The sequence below is a fragment of the Herpailurus yagouaroundi genome, unplaced genomic scaffold, assembly GCF_014898765.1.
Source record: "Herpailurus yagouaroundi ecotype Mexico unplaced genomic scaffold, PumYag 77, whole genome shotgun sequence".
Taxonomy (NCBI): Eukaryota; Metazoa; Chordata; class Mammalia; order Carnivora; family Felidae; genus Herpailurus; species Herpailurus yagouaroundi.
The window spans coordinates 35641106-35667704 of NW_024412388.1; the positions used below are offsets into that span (position 1 = coordinate 35641106).

Consider the following 26599-nt stretch of genomic DNA (forward strand, 5'->3'; position numbering starts at 1 on the left):
GAAAGAAAGACAGCTTGGTGACAAATGCAGATAATGCCCTAGTTACTAGCACAGTGTAACTGAAGTTTCAAAGTTAGTGCACTTTTAGCAAAACATATTAATTTCAGAGTAGATTATACTGTTGCTCAGCAAATGTTGACTAAGAGCTTATGAACTGATGTTTAATGGTTTTATTAGTACTCTTTGAGATTTACAGACTCCTTTCCTTTCCTAAAACTCTGGAAACAGAACACAAATTCCAATGTTTGAGGTCATTGTACCTCAGCTAAGTACACATGCAAATGGCTGAGGCTTCACATAAATACCCTGAGTCACTAGTTAAGGCCCCAAAAGATCTGTCCAAATTGTAGTTGTGTCGCCAGCACCTATGCAGATCTGGCCTGGCACAAGTTAAGACTGGGCTTTGAAATTCTTAGAGTAGAGGAGAGGTACACTTACCAAGCCACAGTGGCTGGCCTTGGGAATTAAAGAGTAGTCTCTCGCTTTCCTGCTGGCAGGCAGGAGCTGTATATATATCGCTGCTTATTATTCGCTGTAAATGGCTGTCCTGCCAATGTAATTCACGGCCCTCAATGGCTCTAGTGAACACTGTTCGTCTTGGTCTGGATAAGGAGTCTGGGGAAAGAAAGAAATGCAGCAGTTCAATGACAGGTAATCTGAAGTTCTAACTCTTATATGTCTTCTTCAGAGTAGGAGGAAGAGAAGAAGAATAGTTTGTGGTTAGTGAGAGCAGCCATTCTACCATCTGTCTAGATACCATCTGTCTAGGTGCTGTCTCTTTATTGGATAGCCCTTAATGTATCTGTGCCCTGTATGGGAACAACCTTTCTCCAGAGATCTATGGCTGCCTTTTTACTTCTACAGAAGACCAATTTCTCCTAGGACCAAGAGCCACATGAAAGAGAAGAGGGACTGTGGTGCCCAGCTGCTCAATTATGAGGATACAAACTGCTTCTATAGAAGTCAGAATAAGAGAGAAGCAGTTAGGTAATTTCCCTGGCCTATTTATAACCTGTCTCACTTACAGCATGACCCTTATCAGACTAAGGACTTCGATATAATTGATATTAAAAGTTGAAAAAGAGCTGAAGCCCTGTGTATTCTGGTCCCTTTATCATACTGATACCTATAGGCTTACAGGCTTGTTCTCTAATGTGAAAAACTGATGCTGACAAGACTAATTAACACGGAGTCTTACCATGCCATATCTCTTCAGGAAAAAGGCTGCAAGGAAACCAAAACAGCTTAGGGTGGTATATAGGAAGACCACGTGAAAGATACATTGTCACAAACTGTATATACGGAAGGACTCATAGAAATTACATTTAAGGAAATAAAAAAACCATAAAGGATTATTTAATTGACTCTCTGCCAGATTAAGGGCAGCTGTAACTATTTTGGGATCAAGGGCTAAAGTACTATGCAGATGTTTCCAGAGATGCCCAAATGTGGGGGTGTATCCACTGAGCCTGTGCAAAAAAAATGGGAGGGAAAGCCAGAGGATTCAGAATGTACATGAAAGAAATGAACATATTTATTCATTAAGCAAAAGTCCTTAGAATATAGTCATCTCTTCAGAATTTGATATATCCCATAGTGTATGGGCTTGGATGATTAAGTTAGAAAAGCACTGACCATATCTACTGAAATGTCTTCTCCTTCATATTGTCCCTCAGTAGAAGCACAATGTACCTTCTACTGGCTATAGTCTAAGCACCTCTCTTCCTGAACTGAGACTCTACCTTGGGTCTGCTCAGCCCATAGTGGGGATTAGGCTCCCAATATTCATTAAGTCTGCAAATAGTGAGTGCCTACTACATAGCAGGTACTTGTTCCAGGTGCTGAGGATATATAAAGTCCCTGCCTTTATGGGACTTGATTTTTTTAAGTTTATTTATTTATTTTGAGAGAGAGAGAGAGAGAGCATGAGCAAGGGAAGGGCAGAGAGAGAGGGAGAGAGTGAATCCCAAGTAGGTTCTGCATTGTCAGTGCAGAGCCCAATGCAGAGCTTGATCACATGAACCGTGAGATCATAACCTGCACCAAAATCAAGAGTCAGACGCTTAACCGACTGAGCCACCCAGGAACTGTGGGCCTTTACAGTTAAATGGGCAGAGATAGTTGAATAAATATATAGTATATCAGATATATCAGATGGTTATGAATACTATGGAAAAGACTAAAGCAGGATTAAGGAGAAAGGCAAGCGGGTATTGGGTGGGGGTTGTTTTAAATTGAAAAAAAAATTTAATGTTTATTTTTGAGAGAAAGAGAGAAAGAGAGAGACATAGTGCAAGCGAGGGAGAGGCAGAGATAGGGAGAATCTGAAGCAGGCTCCAAGCTCTGAGCTGTCAGCACAGAGCCCGATGTGGGGCTCAAACCCACAAACTGTGAGATCATGACCTGAGTCAAAGTCATATGCTTAACCAACTGAGCCACCCAGGCACCCCTATTGTTTTATATAGAATGGTCTCTAATAAGGTAACATTTGAACAGAAAGCTCAAGGAACTGAAAAGCAAGCCTTAGGCATAACTAAGGGAAGAGTATTCCAGGCAAAGGTAATAGCAAATGCTAAATCCTGAGGTGGGAGCATATTTGGAGTGTTTGAGAGCAGTGAGGAGGCCAGTGTACTTAGGATGGAATGAGCAAGCAGGAAAATCATAGGAGATGAGGTAAGAGAGATACTAGCAATCCCTGGAGGCTTGCTCCAAGGGCCTTACAGGCCATGAGTGAAAGATGAGAAGTCACTAGAGGGCTTTGAGCTGCTGAAGGTATATGGTGTGACCCACTTTTTAAAAGGATAACTGGCAGCAGTATTGAGAACACACCATAAGATGGAAGGGGAGAAGCAGGAGGAGCAGTTAGGAAGTCAATGCAATAATTTGAGAAGGATGATAGCAACTTGGCCAGAGTAATAAGCAGTAGAGATAAGAATATACAGATTCTGGATATATTCTGAAGGTAAAGGCAATAGTATTTGCTCATGGAATAGATCTGGAGTGAGAGAGAAAAAGAATCAAGAATGGCTCCATGGTTTTTAAGACAGATTTGCCATATGTGGAGATAGGGAAAACTATAGGAGAGCAGGTTTGGGTGGGGCTTAATAGGTAAGAAATCCTACTGAGATGCCTATTAATATCAAAGTGGAGATATTGAAAAGGCAGCTGAACATACAAGTCTGAAGTTGTCGAGAGGAAAATTCTGGTCAAGGAGATATAAATCTTGGAGTTGTTGGCATACAGATGATTATTAAAACAATGCAATCACCAAGGGAGTATGTATATAGAGAGCAGTGATTTGATGACTGAACCCTAGGCACTCTAACATTTTAGGTTAGGAAGCGGGGAGGAGACAGTAAAGGAGACTGAGAAGGAGGAACCAATGAAGTAAGAGCAGAACCAAGAGAGTAGTGTCTTGGAAATAAGATGAAAAACATGTTTGAAGGAGAGAGTAAACAATTGTAACAAATACTACTGTCAGGTCAAGTAAGATTATGACCAAGAATCAACCACTAGATTTGGCCATATTTAGCAACAGTGACCCATACAAGAGCAGTTTCAGTAGTGGAGGGATGAAAGCTGACTAGAGTGAGTTCAAGGGAGAATATGAGCAGGAGAGATAATAAATATATACTATTCTTTTAAATTACTTTTCTTAATTCTACCACTTATTTCTACTACCTCAGAGAAACAGGATGGTAGTTAGAGAAGCATGTGGGAACAACATGAGTGTGTATTGTGTTTTGTTTTGTCTTGTTCTGTTTTGTTTTGTGATGAGAGAGAAAGCAATGTATTTGTATACTCTCATAGGAATAATCCACAAAAATTTGTGAAGCAGGTGAGAGAGGTGATAATTCCTGGAGTGATGTCCTGGATAAAAAAGAAGGAATAGGATTTTGAGAATAAGTAGAGGGCTTAGACTTACAAGCACGAATAAAAACAGGGAAGAGGAAGAAGATGGGCACAGACAGAAGCAGATGAGAGACTCTTGGAAATTCTCTTGTGATTGCTCCTATACTCTCAGTGAACAGGAAGCAAGGCTATCCGCTGAAAGTGAGGAAGCAGAGGGAAGGGGAATAAATTTTTCAGGCAAAGATGGTATGAAATAGTAATTCAGAAGAGTGAAAGAAGGCATAGATTAGGGAAATGTGGATGTCTGGACAGTACTATGGTCCCATTCAAAATCAGTAGTCATAAACTTAAAGTAAGACCAGTTACTTACACTTATGTTTCTCTTCATCATGTTCAGCTCTGTGGGTGTGAGCACTAAGGAATTAGAGTTGGACTTAGCTACTAAAGTTAGTGTCTTGCTCTATGAGTGAAATAAAGGGAAAAAGGAGGTTGAGTATGTAGGTGTTGAGAGTAATTATAATGATGCACCAAGGAATCTAACCTGGATAAGGAGGAAAATGAGGCTACCAGGAAAATGAAAATGTGGCAGGATCAAAATTCCTAGTGGGTTAAAGAATTACTGGAATTGGCATACTAGAGAAAATAAACTAGCAAGACTGATGATGGTTATTAGAGCTGCCTGAAATTTAGATTATGAAGAAGGTATTGTTATTGGTAATGACAAGGCTTAGAGTATGATCTTGGGATTGCATGGCTCAATTATGGTGGTAGACAAGACTACTAAAAGATAGGAGGTGAAAGAATTAAGAGACTAGAATATTGGAAGGATCATGTGTGTGGCTACTGAAATCAAGAATTCCAATATAAGTAGTGACAGCAGAGAACAAAAATCTTCCAGGGATGGGGGGAGGGCAGGGGCGGGTGTGGGGATTGACCCAGAGGTCTAAAATGACCCAAATCAGAAGGGTAGCAGATAGTATATTTTGATGGCATTAACTTTAAAGCTTCAGGGTATTTTGGGAAGGAGGAAAAGACAATGATACAGAAATGGCAATGAAGAATAAGTGGGATGCCTATTGCCCCATTAGGTAAAGAGACGTTAAGAGCTAAATCAGCCACAACTTGAGAAGACTGCAGAAGAAGCAATATTCTCAAATGAGAATCAGTAACAACAAATAACCAATTTGATAAGGAAGAAACTGCCAAAATAGAAGCATGTCTTTACATGCATTTGATTCTCTATGCCTATCTAAAGCCAATACTAAAGGGATGGTGTGTTGTGGAGGTTAGATGAGTGTGAGTAAAGGGTAGCTTAAAGAAATGGCAAAACTATAGTCTTTTCACTTCTTGTTACCTTAGTTGCCTTGAATATACTGACAATCAATTATGAGACACTAGATGAAAACCTGGCAAAAACAATTTCAATTATTTTCTCCTTGGGATTAAAAACATCAGATTTATCACTTAAAATAGAAGGGACTGACATGTAAAATCAATGTGTGAAAAAAATCCCCTACCAATAAAGGTTCCCAATGGGCTAAAGAGCAATCAGTTGCCAACAGCAAATAGCCTGAGTTAGATGAACTAAAAACTGATGTGAATGCTGATGCTCAGTGATATTCGTAGGTCACTGGGCTCAAAAGGCAGAGAGTACAGTATTGTTGGATTTATCTTAAAATGGGGCAAGAGTCCTAGCAGTAATTTGGGAAGATAATCCATTCTAGCTATCTGCTATATAAAAACATTTGAGGAAAACAGAAAAGTAAGAAAAGCAATTGTCGGGCCATTTTAAAAGCTGTGTTTTGCAGGCCTTCCATTCTTCTCTTCAGGTAAGTCTTCTGAGCTAAAACCAACCCCATCCGAGGCCAAGATCCATTAGTCATGATGAACTTGAAAGGTAAAGAGGATTCATGCAGAGGACCCTAGGAATTTATGCTGGGCACTGTAAGGACACTCTAGATACAGAAAAAGACAGCATCCATAATGTCAAAGATAAAAGCTTACCCTTATTTAAGGCTTGGCATTTCACGACAAACAAAGGACAGGCTTTTCTTACTGAAGGTGACAATACTGACAGCCAACTGTCCAGCCACCTTTGTTTTAGCACTTTACCCTCCCACCTTTGGAGTTCCAGGCACAAAGACATTAGAAGGATTTATGGCTCACCTGGGCTGTGACTGGCATTCTGGGGAAGTGCATTGGTGATGTTGGGTAGCTCATGCCCATAGTTCCCATCCTCCAGGGGACAGACATCCAGGTCACTCCACCTCTGCAGTTGCTGCAGCCAACAGGATTTTTCTTCCAGTTTGCAATGTGGATTTAAAATGATGCATACCCACAAGGCCCCTGGAAAATAAAGCAACCAACATTCTTGATATCTCTCCTCTGATGTATGTTAAGCTTTAATTTTTCAGTCTTTTCTTCTCTTCTATTTTTAGTGGTAGGAAAAGTTTCCAAAACATCAGCTTTTCTCAATATAAAAAAATCAAATCTGTTGGGGCACCTGGGTGGTTCAGTTGGTTGAGCGTCTAACCTTTTTTACTTATATTTTTCTTAAAGTTTATTTACTTCTTTTGTGAGAGACAGAGACAGCACAAGTGGGGGATGGGGGGAGAGAGAGAGAATCCTAAGCAGGCTCCATGCTGGTAGGAGTGTCTGACTCTTGATTTTGACACCGGTTGTGATCTCATAGTTGTGAGATCTCTCTCCCACTCCCTCTGCTGCTCCCCAGCTCTCTCACACACACACTCTCTCTCTCAAAAAATAAAGAAAGAAATAAAATCTGCTAAAGTTTTCAGAAATGGCTTATTTTTCCTTCTCAGAGCTTCCTTAAATATCCTTCCTGGATATCTGGATATGTGCCTGTAATGATGAACAAGACCGATTTGGGCTTGAATTCTGAGCTCAGATTTGTAGTCCAACGTATATTTATTGAGAACTTTCTATGTTCAAGGCCTATTCTCCTACTGGAGAATAAGACATTGTTCCAACCCTTGAGGAGCTGGCTAATGGGGGAGATAGATAGATACATATAATGTTATTTGAATATGATGAGTGTTAAGGTAAAGATATGGGGACAACAGCAAGATAGAGGAAGGGCACTTAGCACAAGGGCAGGGGTCAGAAGGGAGGTGCTCAGAAAAGGTTTCAATTTTTGGTTAGTAGACTTTAGGCTTTCTGAAATTCATATTCCTCAACTGTAAAACTGAGAGCACATAAATAACTACTTTGTTTTTGTTTTTGATGCTTATTTATTTTTGAGAGAGAGAGAGAAAGAGAGCATAGGTGGGGGAAGGGCAGAGAGAGAAAGAGGGAACAGAGGATCATACAGGGAAGGGGCAGAGACAGAGGGAGATAGAGGATCCTAAGCAGGCTCTGTGCTGATAGCAGAGAGCCCGACTTGGGGTTTGAACCCATGAACTGTGAGATTATGACCTGAGCCAAAATCAGATGCTCAACCAGCTGAGTCACCCAGATGCCCCCCAAACAACTACTTTGTAGGGATGTTGTGAGAATTAAATGAAATAACATTTGTAAAAGGCCTAGCATATTACTTGGCACATAGCAGAATTTTAGTATTTCCTTTTCCAAGAAAAATGGTTTATTTCAGTTTGGATTTTGATACAGTTGATCTATTAGGATGTCTTAAAACTATCACATTCTTGGATCTTCTCTGTCACTGTAGCAGAGTATCACATATTCTATACAATATATGAGTACTGTCTCTCCAACCATATTACCCTTCTTTTCAAGCAAACCTGCTTCTTTTCAAGGTTGGCTATAACTGAACTAGATATATTCTCAATCTCAGACCAGCAATAAGCCTGTCTGCAAAGTATCTTAAGTTAAACATCCTTTGGGATGAAGCTACATCTGTGGATGGAGGTACTTTGAAACACTATTTCAAGGTCCTTCAAACTCAAATAGGAATGGTTTAAAGGCCATTTTAGCCCTAATTTCAGATACTACCTGAAGATAGTGAAAATTCATTTCTACTGGCTCAGTTTTAAAAATCTACCATGAAATAAAAACTACACTGTGTAATATAATAGTATTATATTATGATGACTCTGAAGGGAATTATAGTTAGGATTCACTCAAATGATTATAATAATAAAGTATGGCAAATGCTATCATAGACATACATAAAATCCTATGAGAATATACATGATGGAACAATGAATTCTGCATGTGGGGTCAGCAGAAGTTATAGAAAGGAAATGGCATTTCAGTTTGAAGAATAAACATGAATTAATTCCCGTTAAAGATAGCTAACCACTGTTTCCTTTTGAAACCTCACTAAAATGAAAGTAAAAGGATAAAAACAGGTGTAAACACATACAGACACAGAGAATGGGAGAGATAAAAGAGAATAGCCACAAAATTTTGCAATGTGGAAAGCCTGTGGATGAGTGATAGCTGACCTAGCAGAACAGAAAAGTAGAAACCTCCATCAGTAGTTAGAAAGCCCAGAAGCAGACTGATTCACGCTTCAGAACCCTGCTGAAAGTGGGGCTGAAACTAGTAAAATTGGTTAGAAGTTTGTCAAAGGTCTCAGGATCCCAAAGTTCCTACTCTATTCAAGGCAACTGAGTGACTGCTCCTCCCCTCTCCTGGAAGAAGACCAAAAGTTTACTCACTGGGAAGGTTGATTCAGAGAGGTTCTGGATTGGAAATATTACTCACAGCCAAGGGTGGGGTTTCCATACTAAAAACTGAGGGATGAAATCAATACATGTTGAACAAATGGATACCCTCCAACCCAACCCTAACCCTCAACCCTAACCCTCTTTCCCCCCCTGGTTCTAAGAAGACTATGACAGGCTTATAACCCAGAAACAAGAGACTGGAGGATTCATCTCTGGAAACAAATTAGCCCAAGGACAGAAAACATAGCAGATAACTGAAAAAACCCAGCCAGATCATCCTCAGTTAAACTGACTAACAAGGCCACACACACACACACACACACATACATACATGCACACACGTACGTGCGTGCACACACATGCAAAGAACTTCCTTTTAGTTTTTAACTGTTACTCTTAAATAGAAATGGACAGCTAAGAAATGTTAGGTATATGAGGAAAGCATCTGACATAAAGGACAGAGAACAAAAGTAAACAGAAAGAAGAAAAACTTGGGAGGAAATACAAAGAAGGCAGAGAAGAAAGAAAACTTAAAGAAAAAAACCTGCAATTGCTATCAGCAAAATGAGAAGATATTGCATCTATGAAAAAAGTGCAGGATGCAACAACAAAAATGGGCTCTTAGAAATTAAACCTATGGTGACAAAAAATACATTAAAAATTAGTAAGATGTTTGAAAGATAAAACTGAGGAAACCACCTGGAAGATAAAAGACAAAAACGAAAACAAAAACACACCAAAACAACGAGAGAAAAAAATAAAACTAGAGAATCAATCTCCATTTAGTATATTTAGTCATAAGAAATAATCTAGCAATTTTACTATTTTTTGAGACATCCCTTCTGGAACGCTCTATTTTCTTATCCCTAATCTAGACTGTTTGTCTTCTAAGCCTGTTGCATAGTTACCTAGAAGCTAATATCCAAATAACAGAAGTAGTTCCAGACAAAAAGAGAAAAAAAAGGGTGAGGAAATGAAAAAAATTTTTTTTCAAGAAAACATCTTAAACTAAAAGATGCAAGTTTCCCAGTTGAGAAGGTTTAGTGAGGATTAAGCAGATTAGATTTTTTATTTTTTTAATTTTATTTATTATTTTTAAGTAGGCTTCATGCCCAGCACAGAGCCCAACATAGGGTTTGAACTCACGACCCTGAGGTCAAGACCTGAGCTGAGATCAAGAATCGGGAGCTTAACCGACTGAGGCCCCAGGTGTCTCCAGATTAGATTTTTTTTTAAGTTTATTTATTTATATTTTTAGTAATCTCTACACCCAACGTGAGGCTCAAACACACAACAGCGAGACTAAGAGTCGCGTGCTCTACCGACTGAGCCAGCCAGGCACCCAAGGAGATTAGATTTTTTAAAAATTTAGGGGGCGCCTGGGTGGCTCAGTCATTTGGGTATCTGATTCTTGATTCCAGCTCAGGTCATGATCTCATGGTCGTGAGATGGAGCCCTGCATCGGGCTCCGTGCTGAGTATGGAGCCTGCTTGGAATTCTCTCTCTCTCCCTCTGTCTCTTTCTTTCAAATTAAAAAAAAAATTTAGAAGAAGACCAACAGAAAAAACACAAAACTTTCCTGAATGAGAATGGCCTGGTACTTCACAACAGCAGGTGGAAGCTAGAGGACAATGGAGACAGGTCTTCAAAATTCTAAGGGAAAAAGATAAGATTTCCAACCTAGAATTACGTACCCAATCAAAGTATCAATCAAAAGTGAGGGTAAAATCCAGATACTCAGCAATACAAAATTTATCAACTATGAAAAATTCATCTCCCACCCTATCTGAGGAAGCTACTGGAAAATGTACTCTACCAAAACAAGAAAGTAAATCCATAGAGAAGAAGGTGCTGGATCCAGAAAACAGGGGGTTCAACATAGGGGAAAGGAAAAGGGAAGTCCTAGAATGATAGTAAAGAGCAGTATCTACACGATTATCCTGCAGCAGGTTTGGAGAGCACACAATCTAAACCAGGAATAGGAAAATAAATGGTTCCAGAAGAAATGTCTCTAACAAGATAATAACACTGATAGATTATTTGATGTGACCAAATATACTGTATGAAGATTTTAAATTACTGGTAAATAATTGGAGGGTAAATTAATGATAACAACAGAAAAATCTGCAACCTAATAGTCAAACAACAAACAAACAAAAATAATTATTAATTCCTGAAGGGGAAAAAAAGTTGTTTAAGAAAGTAAATGTAGTATTAGTATACTACATGACTGTGCTACAGATATGTATTTAGTCATAATAATGCAAACATTTAATGTTGATCTAACCTCAAATTATAATACCACTATTTTGCTCTCATTCTAGGACTTTCCTTTTCCTTTCTCCTATGTTGAACCCCCTGTTTTCTGGATCCAACACCTTCCTCTCTATCGATTTACTTTCTTGTTTTGGTAGAGTACATTTTGCAGTAGCTTCCTCAGATAGGGTGGGAGATGAATTTTCCATAGTTGATATATTTTGTATTGCTGAATGTCTGGATTTTACCCTCACTTTTGATTGATACTTTGATTGGGTGTGTAATTCTAGGTTGGAAATCTTATTTTTTTCCCTTAGAATTTTGAAGACCTATCTCCAATGCATATCTGGCATGTGCATAGGTATGTATATGTTGGGTGCTATAGAGTCATTGAGAATGAGATCTCTCACGAAAACCCCTGTTCCTTCTGCCATGGGAGAACACAGTGAAAACATGACTACCTATAAGCCTGGAAGTAGGCCCTCACTTGACACCAAATCTACCAGTCATTTGATCTTGGACTTCCTAGCCTCTAGAACTATAAGAAATAAATTTCTGTTGTTTGTAAGTCACTTAGTCTCTGGTATTCTGTTGTGGCACCCAAAACAGACTAATGCATAAATTGGTACCAAGAAGTGGGGTCCCACCATAACAAATACCTAAATGTGTTAAAGCAATTTTGGAACTGGGTAAAGGGTAGAGGCTGGAAGAATTGAGTTGCATGCTAGAAAAAGCCTATGCTGCTGTGAACAGACCTTTAAAGATGATTCTGGTGAGGTCCCAGAAAGAAAAGAGGAGACCTGTAGAGAAAGTCTGAACTTCCTTAATAGTCCTGAACAGAGTGTTGGTAGAAAAATGGAGGGTTAAGGCCATTCTGATGAGATCTCAGATGGAAATGAGGAACATGTCAGTGGAAATTGGAGGAAAGGCAATCCTTGTCATACAGTGGGAAAGAACTTGGCTAAATTGTGTTCATGTCCTAGTGTTTTGTGGAATGTAGAACTTGTGAGTGATGAAATTAGCTGAGGAACTATCTAAGTGAAGTATTGAAAGAGTAGCCTGGTTCCTCTTGACTGCTTACAGTAAAATGTGAGAAGAAAGATATGATTTAAGGATGGGATTGTTAATCAAAAAAGAAGCAGAACTTAAAGGTCTGCAACACTGTCAGCCTATCCATATTGAAAAGAGTAAGAGGGGTGCCTGGGTGGCTCAGGGTAAGCATTCAACTCTTGACGTCGGCTCAGGTCATGATCTCATAGTTCTTGAGATTGAGCTCTGCTTGGGATTCTCTCACTCCCTCTTATGGTAACAGCCCAAATGTCCATCCATTGTCTAATGAATGGATAAAGATGTAGTGTGCATATATGTATGTGTACACACACACACACACACACACACACACACACACACAATGGAATATTACTCGGAAATCAAAAAGAATGAAATCTTGCCATTTGCAACAATGTGGATGGAACTAAGTGTATTATGCTAAGCGAAATAAGTCAGAGGAAGACAAATATCATATGATTTCACTCATATATGGAATTTAAGATACATAACAGATGAACACAGGGGAAGGGAAGGAAAAATAAGATAAAAACAGAGAGAGAGGAAACCATAAGCAACTCTTAAACACAGAAAACAAACTGAAGATTGCTGGAGGGGAGGTGGGTGGGGGGATGGGCTACATGGGGTGAGGGGAGGTGGGGGGGTGGGTATTAAGGATGGCACTTGCTGGGATAAGCACTGGGTGTTATTATTTTTTTATTAAAATTTTTAAAAATGTTTATTTATTTTTGAAAGAGAGAGAGAGCACGAGTGGGAGAAGGGGCAGTGAGAGAGGGAGACACAGAATCCAAAGCAGGCTCTAGGCTCTGAGCAGTCAGCACAGAGCCCAGTGTGGAGCTTGAACCCACGAACTGTGAGATCATGACCTGAGCTGAAGTCGGATGTTTAACTGACTGAGCCAACCAGGCACCCTGAGCACTGGGTATTATATGAAAGTGATGAACCACTGGGTTCTACTCCTGAAACCAATACTACACTCTATGTTAACTAATGTGAATTAAAAAAACAAACAACTATGAGGAGATATCACCTCACACCTGTTAGAATGGCTAAAATTAAAAACAAGAAACAACAGATGTTGGCGAGCATGCAGAGAAAGGGGAACCCTCTTGCACTGTTGGTGGGAATGCAAACTGGTGCAGCCACTGTGGAAAACAGTATGGACGTTCCTCAGAAAGTTACAAATAGAACTACTCTATGATCCAGCAATCGCACTATTAGATATTTACCCAAAGAATACAAGAATACTAATTCAAAAGCATACATGCACTCCAATGTTTACAGCAGCATTATCAACAATAGTCAAATTATGGAAACAGCCTAAGTGTCAAAGATGTGGTAATATATACACATGGAATATTACTTAGCACAAAAAAGAATGAAATCTTGTCATTTGCAATGACATGGATAAAGCTAGAGAGTATAATCCTTAGTGAAGTAAGTCAGAGAAAGACAAACACCATATGATTTCACTCAGATGCAGAATTTAGTAACAGAACAAACAAACAAAAGGGAAAAAAGAGAGAGGCAAACCAAGAAACAGACTCTTCTTTTTTAAAGTTTATTCATTTATTTTGAGAGAGAGAGAGTGTGCACACAGGAGGGGCAGAGAGAATCTCAACCAGACTCTGCACTGTTAACACGGAGTCCGATATGGGGTTCAAACCCACAAACCAGGAGATCATGACCTGAGCCGACACCAAGAGTTGGATGCGTAACCAACAGAGCCACCCAGGTGCTCCCAAGAAACAGACTCTTTTTTTTTTTAATTTTTTTTTAACGTTTATTTTTTTTTGAGAGAGAAACAGAGAGTGAGTGGGGGAGGGGAAGAGAGAGAAACAGAGAGTGAGTGGGGGAGGGGAAGAGAGAAAGAGGGAGACACAGAATCTGAAGCAGGCTCCAGGCTCTGAGCTGTCAGCACAGAGCCTGACATGGGGCTCGAACCCACAAGCTAGGAGACCATGACCTGAGCAGAAGTCAGAAGCCCAACTGACTGAGCCACCCAGGTGCCCCCCAAGAAACAGACTCTTAGCTATAGAGAACAAAATGTTGGTTACCAGAATCGTTGGTTGGGGGGATGAGTTACATAGGTAATGGGGATTAAGGAATATATTGTGATGAGCACTGGGTGCTGTATGGAAGTGCTGAATCACTACACTGTACACCTGAAACTAATACACTGTATGTTAACTAACTAGAATTCAAATAAAAACTTAAAAATAAGAAATACTGCTTCGAAGGGAAGAAGAGAAATGGGGTAATAATTGGAAGGGGATGAAAACATCAAAGGCACTTTTTTTGAGACTGAAGATATTAGAGCATTTTTGTATGCTGATGGGATGGGTCTAGTAGAGAGGGAGAAATTAATAATGACAGAGGGGTGCCTGAGTGGCTCAGGTGGTTAGGTGTCTGACTCTTGATTTCAGCTCAGGTCATGATACGATTTGTGGATTTGAGCCTCAAGTCAGGCTCTGCACTGACAGTGTGGAGCCTGTTTGAGATTTTCTCTCTCTCCCTTTCTCTACTCCTCCCCTACTTGCATGCATGTTCTCTCTCTTACTCTCAAAATAAGTTAATTAAAAGAAACCTTTAAAAAAATGCCAGAGAGGGGCGCCTGGGTAACTCAGTCGGTTAAGTGTCCAACTTCAGCTCAGGTCATGATCTCATGGCTTGTGAGTTCAAGCCTCGTGTCGGACTCTGTGCTGACAGCTCAGAGCCTGGAGCCTGCTTCGGATTCTGTGTCTTCGTCTCTCTTTGCCCTTCCCCCACTCAGACTCTGTCTTTCTTTCTCAAAAATAAATAAACATTAAAAAAAATAAAAAACAAATAATGCCACAGGGAGGAGATAATTGCAGGAGCAGAATTCTTGAGAAAAGGAGATGGCATAGAACCCAGAACAAATATGTAAGACTTGCCCTTTTATGGGAGCAGAGATATTTCATAGATTTTTAAAAAAATTTTTTAATCTTGCGGTTCAAACTCATGAACCTCAAGATCATGACCTGAGCCGAAGTCAGATGCTTAACCAACTGAGACATCCAGGCGCCCCGAGATATTTCATAGATTTTAACAGACTATAAAGTAAAGTATATATGTACAGATATGGGGAGATGAGAAAACTTCATGTCTGTTTCTATTTTCTCTGGTTCAGGGACTGAAAGTAGTGAGTCCATTCCTTTAAATTCCTACAAACCCTACTTAGGTCTTCCCAGGTGAGCAGGCCGTGTGAACACTAAGGAACCCTCAGAGTAGTTAGGGGAGGCATGAATGCACCACACTCTGGTGTCTGACGCGATAAGGTTTTCCTTAGTGCAGTGGTTCTCAAATTGTGATCTCTGGAACAGAAGCAACAGCATTCTTTTTTCTTTTTATTAAAAAAATTTTTTTTAATAGAACTTATTGTCAAATTGGCTTACATACAACACCCAGTGCTCACCCCAACAAGTGCTCTCCTCAATTCCCATCACCCACTTTCCCCTTTCCCCGACACCCCATCAACTCTCAGTTTGTTCTCTGTATTTAAGAGTCTCTTCTGGTTTGCCTCCCTCCCTCTTTATTTTTTAAAATTTAAATCCAAGTTATTTAACATATAGTGTAATAATGATTTCAGGAATGTAATTTATTGACTCATCACTTACATATAACACCCAGTGCTCATCCCAACAAGTATCCTCCTTAATGCCCCTTGCCCATTTAGCCCATCCTCCCACCCAACACCCTACCAGCAACCCTCAGTTGTAGCAACAGCATTCTTTAAAAAAAATTTGTTAGAAATTCAAATTATCAGGCCCTATTCCAAACTACTGAATCAAAAACTCTGAGGACAGGGCCCAGAAACCTTTTTAAATAAGTACTCTTGGTGATTTTGAGAAGTTTGAGAATCACTGTCTTTGCAGGATGCTGAGAGTTTCTTGGAAGATTGTTATAGCAATTTCTTAGGTATAAAGCTGTCAGAAGCAAGAGCTTTTCATAATGAACCTAAGTATATGACAAGTGCTTTAAAAACACTGGAGACCAGCTGTGTTTACTTCCTCTCACCTACCTTTGTCTCAAAGGCAAAGCCCAAGTCCACAACACAATCCCATGAGTATGCCAGAAATTAATCTATGAGATTCAGGCCTCAGATAAAACCAACTCACTGAAGAAGGCTGAGTTTAAATTAAAAAAACATGCACTTTGGAGAAAAAAGTAAATAACAAGATAGAATTGAGGGAGATGTTGCAGAAGGATGTTTGATTTGGAATCAAACAGATTGCAGTTCCATAGGTAGAACTATCACTTACTAGTATGTGACCTTGAATAAAATACTTAACTTTTCTGAGTTCAGTTTTCCCATCTAAAAACATGAAGATGCCAAAACCTTACCTTGGAAGGGAGTCCATGACTGCAATCCTTTCTGAGTAAAGAGTCTAGAAGTAGTCCCAAGTTGCCATGCATTGTATCACGTGACCTTGGTCACAACAGGTTGGACTAGTAGCTTTGGAATAATAATGCAATATTTCTACACTTCAGAAAGTGTAACTATGTCATGGCAGAGACAGTCTCCTATAATTTTATTCTGTATGGAGAAGTAACCAGAATGGTCTCTGTTTCTTTGCAATAAACACATGATTACCTTATAGGGTTGTTATGAGAATTACATGAAAAAAATGTGAGTATAATCTTCAGCAGATAATGGCATATAACACTCAATAATGTAGCCATTCATTGGTAATGAGTGCTTCAAAGCCGTTAATGCCACAGCCGTTAATGCCACAGATAAAAAAGCCTCAGTACCCAAAACCAAAAACTCATACTTACCAGCCCCAAAGTAACCAAGTATAGTTACAGAGTCATTAAGCCTCATACTCTGAAGCTTTTAGCCCCGAGGATATGAAATGTATGTTTTAGGGGCTTCAGCCCAGAAGAGCACACTAAACTCCTAACCTGCAGTTTTCTCTTATATTATTTTGTATGAGTGCCCAAGTTTGTTGTTGCTTTCTGGCATGGAGGAAGTATGGAGGAGTTGTATCAGAACTTGCAGAGTATGCTACACAGAGAGCTTTTCCAGTATAACTAAAAAGTGGGGCCATGCTTGGATTCAGGGTATGGAAGATTCTGAAAATAGGGAGAGTTGTGAGTATTAGCACTGCAAAACTGGCCTTGGAGCAGCGGACTCATACAGAGAAATGATGACCAAAAAAGATGGCCTTGAATAGAAAAATCTAGAACAGAGAGATCATTCAGGAGGCCACAGGTCTAATTTAATCTAAACATTTCCAAGGCCCTCAACAAGACCATTGGTGATGGGAAATAAAAGGTGTGAATAGACACTGAATTGCATTTTGAAGGTCAAGGCATCAAATGAAATTGGTGACTGAATGTTGGGAATGAAAGAAGAATGAGTGCTTGACATTAAGTTTGGTAGAGTGAGGAATGGTGGTGCCAATGCCAGAGTCAGGGGACCCTTTTTTGGTAGAAGGCCTGAGTTCATTTTTGGATTTCTCAAGTTTGAGGTAATCAGGGGATTTTTCAGTGGAAATGGTCACAAGCAGCGCTAATATGGGACTGGAACTCAGATAAGTGGAAAGAAGATAAGGCTGAGATCAACATAGAGGTAAGCTCTGAAGATATGACATTAAAAAAAAAAAAGTTCTCAAGGGAGTATAGTGGAAGAAGAATAGAAGTCCAAGGCCCAAGTCTTAGAAACTGCCCTATGTCTAGAGGTCCATCTAGTAGTGATAAAGAAGAGCAAACTCAGGAAAAGCAAGAAAAGTGAGGTTGATAAGTATTTGGAGAGCCAGGCTAGTGCCATGCAGTAGAAGCCAAGGGAAGAGGTCTTCCCTCAGCAAAGACTTCTATGTGGTAACATCTGGAACAGATGTCAATAGCAAAGCACAATGCTGTGGAAGCAACACAAGTGAGTTCAGAATATTCTGGATAGCCTGTGTAAAGCCTGTATCTTCCACAGCTAGGCTAAAGTTCATTTAGCAAGACCTATGTAATGACTGATGGCAAGTGTTCACTAACACTGTTGCCAGGGGGAAAACTGGTAGGACAGACATAGTACTTCTCTGAGATAGGGGAACTTACCTAGCTCATCCCAGAGCTGCCTGCACTTATCTGTCATGCTTGTTCCTTGCTGCCTCCAGAGTGTGAGTCGTGGGTCAGCCATAAACTGCTCAGTTATCAGCGTCAGCATCCTGGCTCCATTGGAATCTCTCATCCGCAGCATCTCTCGAACCTGACACATAAGGAGGGGCCAGGGGTTGGTGACTGCACATCATGAAAAAGCAGGAGAAGGAAGGGGAGGAGAAGATGAAGTATCTAAGCACAACATATCCAAAGAGCCAAAAAGAAGCCTTCTTGTTCTACAAGCAAGTTCTCTGCATGTATCAAGAAAGCCTGCTGTACACAATGAGATACCACTTCATATCCACTAGGATGGCTAGAATCAAAAAATCAGATAACAACAAGTATTGGTGATAATATAGAGAAATCAGATCCCTGACACACCATTGGTGGGAATGTAAAATGGTGCAGCCACTTTAGAAATCAGGCTAGCAGTTCCTCAAATGATTAACGTAGAGTTATATGACCTATCAATTTCAATCCTAGAGAGAAATGAAAACACATGTCCACAAAGAAACTTGTATAAGAATGTTTATAAAAGTATTATTTGTAATAGCCAAAAGATGGAAATAATACAAATATCCACTAACAGAGAATGCATAAACCAAAGTGGCATATCCATACATTAGGATATTATTCAACTAAGAAAGGAATTAAGTACACAGATACATGTTACAACATGGATGACCTTTGAAAATACTATGCTAGGTGAAAGAGGCCAAGCACAAAAGACTACATACTATATGATTCCTTGCCTATGAAAGTCCAGAATAGGGAAATATATAGAGACAGAAAGTAGATTAGTGGTTGTTTAGAGCTGGGAGAGGAGGAATGGAGGATAGGGAAGTGACAGGTAAAGGGTATGGGATTTCTTTCTAGGGTAATGAAAAAGTTCTAAAGTTGACTGTGGTGATGGCTGCACATATCTGCGAATATATTAAAAACCACTGAATTGCACACTTTAGGTGGGTAACTTTTACAGTATGTGAATTATCTTTTACTGAAGGTGTTAAAAAAAAAAAAGAAAGACCACCGTGAGAGCCCCCAGTTCCAAAAGACTAAATCTCTTCAAGGCCTCATCCAGCAGCCTTGGGTTCAAGGCAGAGGGATGATGGCTTCCTTACTAAAACCCACAACAATGCTAACTTATTTAGAGTGGAGCAGAAGGAAGAGGACTACCAGGGTGAGTTTGTAGGGGTCTCTGGATGCCACCTGCTCGGGATCAGGTCTGCTCTGTTCAGCATCTCCCATTAGTTTTCAAGCTTTCAGGACAGATAGGTCAAGTGAGCTAGTTAAAATGCATGAAGCCAGAAGTGTGGTGAGGCCCGTTTAATTAAAGTAAAAAAACAAAACAAAACAAAACAAAAAACCCAATACCTTTCATATCTTACCTTAGCAAACATTGAATTGAGTTGCTTTCCAGAGCCATAGTAACCACCCTGGGAGAGAAAGAGTTTCACTTGTTCTTTCACCTGTTCTTCATCCAAATGCCAACAGTTCTCATCATCAATGCTGGCCCCAGCTGTGGGGTCAGGGGCACCTGTGAGGAATGGGAATGGTGACATGAATCCCCTGAATTCATATGCTACACATTTGGCAGAAGGGGTACTCTTTGAGGATATTAAAAAACAGACACCTTACTCTGCCTTATTCTGGGCTTTGTCAACTGTGTGGTCCTATAAATAAATGTAAGAGGGCTAATGCTAGTTTCACACTCACTTATGTTCCAGTTGCATTCCCTTACAAGGTCTACAAATACCATTCTAGGGGGAAAAAATCCCAGAAGGAAATGCACAAACATGAAAAAAATGATATATTTTTTCCCTAGGAAGGTGACATTTCTTTCTTCTTCTTCTTTTTGCCTTCCTATGAAGTTCAAAATAAGCCTTAAAGTATAGATATTATTGTAAAATAAAAAATACTTCCTTAGAAAACAAAAAAAAATTGTTTTTAAAGTTCACTATAAAATTTAGCTTCTTAAGCAGAGTCAACACTTCTGAATTTCTAGAAACTTGCCCCTTAAAGCACAGGCAGAGGTGCATACAAGGTGATATGTTTTATAAATTTATACTCAAAATATCTTTCATATCTGGTTCTTACTACGACACATTAAAACAGTTTTAGTTATTTACACATTCTTCTCCCCTAGTGCTCTACTAGCCACTTGCTCACAGTTGAATCCCAAGTTGAATCCACAGCTGAACTGCCTATACCACAGCACTGGTAATGCGGCAGGCACCTAGTAAATATTTGTGGAATGAAAACGGAATCTTCTCTCACTTTCTCAAAGCCAGAGTCTTACGTTAAGTTTTTAGCAACCTGCCTCCAAGTTACAAAAGACTATTAATCAAATGCTCTATAGGTGTGGTCATGTAATAGAATATAAATTCACGTCATGTTTGGGGCACCTGGGTGGCTCAGTCTGATTCTTGATCTTGGCTCGGGTCATGATCTCGTGGTTCCTGAGATCAAGCCTTGTGCAGGGCTCTGTGCTGACAGCGTGGAGTCTGTTTGGGATTCTCTCTCCCTCTCACTCTGCCTCTCTCTCTCTCTCTCAAAATAAATACATAAAACATTAAATAAATTCATGTCATGTTTAATTAGTCTACCTTTCCTCTTGTCTTCCTAGTTCAAAGTCCTGCTCAAATGAAATCCAGGTCTACACAGAAAAGTTGCTTTTCAGCTAAGCTTTTTTAGAGCATGTTATTCTCCATGAAATCAGGAGGGTTCACACATTCATTTATTCTACAAGTACTAATTAACACATATGATTGTCCAGTTTATGGTATCTACTATATGCTACTTTCTTCAAATGTATTATACTAAACACAGTTCTGATTATATCACTTGCCCACTCAGAGAAGTCTTCAGTGATGCACCATTTTTATTAAATTAAGTCCAAATGCTTTAGATTGGCATTCAAGGCTCTCTCTGATCAGGCCTTATCTTTCATTTCTAGCCTTGTCTACCCTATATTTATGTTATGGTTCAGCTAGAAACTTAGCATTCCCAGAAGTCAACCACAATTCCTTATGACTTTACTTCTGCTTTTTCCTTTACTTCTCTCCACTCCTGTACCCCATTCTTTAGCCAAAAAAATGAAACTTCTCGTTGTCAATATTGCCTCAGTCAGGGCTACAATGAGCAGTGGAAACCATAAAGTAAGTATACAGAAAGGCCAACACTGCTTAGCTCATCTGGCAAGAGAAGCTCTTTTTTATCCCCTAACTGAATTAACCATACAACCCACTGCTCCCTCCCCGTCAAAAGTATGTCCATCTTATGCTCACATGGATATAAAAGGAGTAATACTCTTCTTAGCACTTTATTATTGCTTTTCTTAAAGACTTGTGGCATTTTGCTGTACATCAGAATTGTGCATTTCTCATATATTCCCAAATAAATTGAAATTTTTTAAGAGTAGGTGTTCATTTTTGTACCTTATAGTGCCTGGCTCATTATAGCACTGAGTTAATATTTATAGAATAAACAAATGCATGTCTCATTGGCCATCTAGATTTAAGCTCCAGGTGGGTAAATAATATATCCTACACTTCTTTTGTATCCCTAAAGTGGCAAAGCAAAACAAACATACTCCTTATCCTTAAATACTTGTTAATAAGAGCCATTTTTTTTAGTGCTTCCTACATGCCAAAGTCAAGCACTTTTTGTACATATCCTCACTAGAACATACTCTCCTTGAGGGCATAAACTGTTTTCTTTGTGTGCATATTTGCAACATGTAGAACAGTACCTGGCACACAGTAGGTGCTCAGTGATTATCTGGTGAGTAAATTCCAATGAACCCTCATAACAAGTCTAGAAGGTACTATTATTATCCTAATTTTAAAATGAAAAAACTAAAGCATATACAGGTAAGTAATGTAACAGGTGGGAAGTATATTAGCTAGGATTTGTATGTTGGTTTCTCTTCAAAGTCTGTTGTTCACTATAACACTGAACTTTGGCCTCCAGCCTCATCTAGAGGCTGTGACCCACTAGCTGGTTTCAGGACCTTGAATGGAAAGCTGGATGGTGTGTCTTAAGATAGTCAAATCTTTCTTGGCCTATTTCACTATACAGAATATAGGACTAGTCAGAATAATGCATTTTCCCCATAGTGAGGATAAAAGAGTTCTCACCAATACACTGATTCTCAAATGTTAATACACAGAATAATCACCTGGGTTTGTGTTCAAAATGCAGATTATAGAGTCTCACCTCCAATGATTCTAGTTTTCAGTAGCTCTATACAGACAGAACTGAGATAAAATGAGATACACTTTGTATAAACCAAAGACTGGGCATCTGAGTACCTTGTTGCCAAGAACAGGGATGAGGGAAGAACAGAAACAGTGCTCCAAAAAACAAGCATAGATGGTTTGAATACCAATTCTGACCCTTGGGTGGTTCAATTAGGATATGAAAAAGTAGGAGCAGAACCTAGTCTCCCAAAGGAGATGGTCTTAACTGGTTGGAAGTGTGGAGTGACATCCCCTCTAAAAATTCAAAGGGGTATAGAGAAAACTGGAGAATCTTCTGGGCCCAGGTGGTAGTAGTGGCAGCAGCAGTTCTGGAAGAAATAAGGCAAAGCTTATAAATACGTAGTGTACAGACAGGCTTCTGGGAAGATGGTGGCGTAGGAGGACGCTGGGCTCACCGCGTCCTGCTGATCACTTAGATTCCACCCACACCTGCCTAAATAACCCAGAAAACCACCAGAACACTAGCAGAATGGATTCTCCAGAGCCAAGCGTAGATGAGAGGCCCACGGAACAGGGCAGGAAGGGCGGAGAGGCAATGCGCGCTACATGGATTGGCAGGAGGGAGCGGGGGGGGGGGGGGGGGGCCCACTGGCAAAGCAGAGCCCCCAAGTCTGGCTTACAAAAGTGGAGGGGCCAGATGGAGGGTGTTCTGACAGCAAGCGGGACTTAACATTTGGAAGGTTATAAGTTAACAGCTCTGCTCGGAGAGCAGGAGGGCTGGAGGACAACGGGAGGGAGAGTTGTTGAGCCCTGGACGACAGAGCACAGCTTGGCGGGTAACAAAGGCGCTTGTCAGCGGCATCTCCCTTGCCCATCCCCCAACCAAAATCCCAAAGGGAACCAGTTCGTGTCAGGGAACTTGCTTGCACCGCGCAAATACCCAACACTGTGCTTCTGCGGATCCATCCCTCCGGCAGGTCTGACTCCCTCCCGGTGCTGCAGGGCCCCTCCTGAAGCGGATCTCCGAAGGAAAAGCGAACTGAGCCTGACCCTCCCGCCCCTGTGCACCTTGCCGATCCAACCCAGCTAATACGCCAGATCCCCAGCACCACAAGCCTGGCAGTGTGCAAGCAGCCCAGATGGGCCACGCCACCCCACAGTGAATCCTGCCCCTAGGAGAGGGGAAGAGAAGGCACACACCAGTCTGACTGTGGCCCCAGCGGTGGGCTGGGGGCAGACATCAGGTCTGACTGTGGCCCCGCCCACCAACGCAAGTTATTCAAGACAGCACAGGGGAAGTGCCCCACAGTTCCACACCACTCCAGGGACCATCCAAAATGACGAAACAGAAGAATTCCCCTGAAAAAAACCTCCAGGAAATAACGACAGCTAACGAACTGATCAAAAAAGATTTAAACAATATAACAGAAAGTGAATTTAGAATAATAGTCATAAAATTAATTGCTGGGCTTGAAAACAGTATACAGGACAGCAGAGAATCTATTGCTACAGAGATCAAGGGACTAAGGAACAGCCAGGAGGAGCTAAAAAATGCTATAAAATAGCTGCAAAATAAAATGGAGACAACCACAGCTCGGATTGAAGAGGTAGAGAAGAGAATAGGTGAACTGGAAGATAAAATTATAGAAAAAGAAGAAGCTGAGAAGAAGAGAGATAAAAAAATCCAGGAGTATGAGGGGGAAATTAGAGAACTAAGTGATGCACTAAAGAGAAATAATCTACGCATAATTGGTATTCCAGAGGAGGAAGAGAGAGGGAAAGGTGCTGAAGGTGTACTTGAAGAAATAATAGCTGAGAACTTCCCTGATCTGGGGAAGGAAAAAGGCACTGAAATCCAAGAGGCACAGAGAACTCCCTTCAGATGTAACTTGAATCGATCTTCTGCATGACATATCATAGTGAAACTGGCAAAATACAAGGATAAAGAGAAAATTCTGAAAGCAGCTAGGCATAAATGTGCTCTAACGTATAAAGGGAGACCGATAAGACTCGTGACGGATCTCTCTACTGAAACTTGGCAGGCCAGAAAGGAATGGCAGGAAATCTTCAATCTGATGAACAGAAAAAATATGCAGCCAAGAATTCTCTATCCAGCAAATCTGTCATTTAGAAGAGAGGAGAGATAAAGGTCTTCCCAAACAAACAAAAACTGAAGAATCCATCACCACTAAACCAGCCCTACAGGAGACCCTAAGGGGGATCCTGTGAGACAAAGTACCAGAGACATCGTTACAAGCATGAAACCTACAGACATCACAATGACTCTAAACTCATATCTTTCTATAATAGCACTGAATGTAAATGGACTAAATGTGCCAACCAAAAGACACAGGGTATCAGAATGTATAAAAAAACAAGACCCATCTATTTGCTGTCTACAAGAGACTCATTTTAGACCTGAGGACACTTTCAAATTGAAAGTGAGGGGATGGAGAACTATCTATCATGCTACTGGAAGTCAAAAGAAAGCTGGAGTAGCCATACTTATATCAGACAAACTAGACTTTAAATTAAAGGCTGTAACAAGAGATGAAGAAGGGCATTATATAATAATTACAGGGTCTATCTATCAGGAAGAGCTAACAATTATAAATGTCTATGCGCCGAATACAGGAGCCCCCAAATATATAAAACAATTACTCACAAACATAAGCAACCTTATTGACAAGAATGTGGTAATTGCAGGGGACTTGAACAGCCCACTTACAGAAATGGATAGATCATCTAGACACATGGTCAATAAAGAAACAAGGGCCCTGAATGATACATTGGATTAGATGGACTTGACAGATATATTTATAACTCTGCATCCCAAAGCAACAGAATATACTTTCTTTCGAGTGCACATGGAACATTCTCCAAGATAGATCACATTCTGGGTCACAAAACAGCCCTTCATAAGTATACAAGAATTCAGATCATACCATGCATACTTTCAGACCACAATGCTACGAAGCTTGAAATCAACCACAGGAAAACGTCTGGAAAACCTCCAAAAGCATGGAGGTTAAAGAACACCCTACTAAAGAATGAGTGGGTCAACAGGGAATTAGAGAAGAAATTAAAAAATATATGGAAACAAACAAAAATGAAAATACAGGAATCCAAACGCTTTGGGATGCAGCAAAGGCAGTCCTGAGAGGAAAATACATTGCAATCCAGGCCTATCTCAAGAAACAAGAAAAATCCCAAATACAAAATCTAACAGCACACCTAAAGGAAATAGAAGCAGAACAGCAAAGACACCCCAAACCCAGCAGAAGAAGAGAAATAATAAAGATCACAGCAGAAATAAACAATATAAAATCTAAAAAAACTGTAGAGCAGATCAATGAAACCAAGAGTTGGTTTTTTGAAAAAAATAAACAAAATTGATAAACCTCTAGCCAGGCTTCTTAAAAAGAAAAGGGAGATGACCCAAATAGATAAAATCATGAATGAAAATGGAATCATTACAACCAATCCCTCAGAGATACAAGCAATTATCAGGGAATAGTATGAAAAATTATATGCCAACAAACTGGACAACCTGGAAGAAATGGACACATTCCTAAACACCCACACACTTCCAAAACTCAAACAGGAAGAAATAGAAAACTTGAACAGACCCATAACCAGCAAAGAAATTGAATCAGTTATCAAAAATCTCCCAAAAAATAAGAGTCCAGGACCAGATGGCTTCCCAGGGGAATTCTACCAGACATTTAAAGTAGAGATAATACCTACCCTTCTCAAGCTATTCCAAAAAGGGAAGGAAAACTTCCAGACTCATTCTATGAAACCAGTATTACTTTGATTCCTAAACCAGACAGAGACCGAGTAAAAAAAGAGAACTACAGGCCAATATCCCTGATGAATATGGATGCAAAAATTCTCAAAAAGATACTAGCAAATCGAATTCAACAGCATATAAAAAGAATTATTCACCATGATCAAGTGGGATTCATTCCTGGGATGCAGGGCTGGTTCAACATTTGCAAATCAATCAACATGATACATCACATTAATAAAAGAAAAGATAAGAACCATATGATCCTGTCAATCGATGCAGAAAAAAAATCATTTGACAAAATTCATCATCCTTTCTTAATAAAAACCCTCAAGAAAGTCGGGATAGAAGGAACATACTTAAACATCATAAAAGCCATTTATGAAAAGCCCACAGCTAACATCATCCTCAATGGGGGAAAACTGAGAGCTTTTTCCCTGAGATCAGGAACACGACAGGGATGTCCACTCTCACTGCTGTTGTTTAACATAGTGTTGGAAGTGCTAACATCAGCAATCAGACAACAAAAGGAAATCACAGGCATCAAAATCGGCAGAGATGAAGTCAAGCTTTCACTTTTTGCAGATGACATGATATTATACATGGAAAATCTGATAGACTCCACCAAAAGTCTGCTAGAACTGATACATGAATTCAGCAAAGTCGCA

The 26599-nt window shown here is 40.0% G+C and overlaps 1 protein-coding gene across 2 annotated transcripts in view; it reads right to left on the bottom strand.

Annotated features, from left to right (window-relative positions):
• The window catches only part of ZSWIM5 (zinc finger SWIM-type containing 5), a 255667-nt gene that overhangs the window by 34954 nt on the left and 194114 nt on the right, over positions 1–26599 (bottom strand). Inside the window, exons 3-6 of one of the 2 annotated variants that reach the window (XM_040470034.1) lie at positions 19328–19476; positions 17898–18048; positions 6019–6198; positions 439–615 (exon numbers count right to left, since the gene is read on the bottom strand). In XM_040470034.1, the coding sequence (XP_040325968.1) occupies positions 439–615; positions 6019–6198; positions 17898–18048; positions 19328–19476 (657 nt within the window). The remainder of the gene's footprint in view (positions 1–438; positions 616–6018; positions 6199–17897; positions 18049–19327; positions 19477–26599) is intronic. The other variant, XM_040470035.1, reaches the window with a different exon arrangement.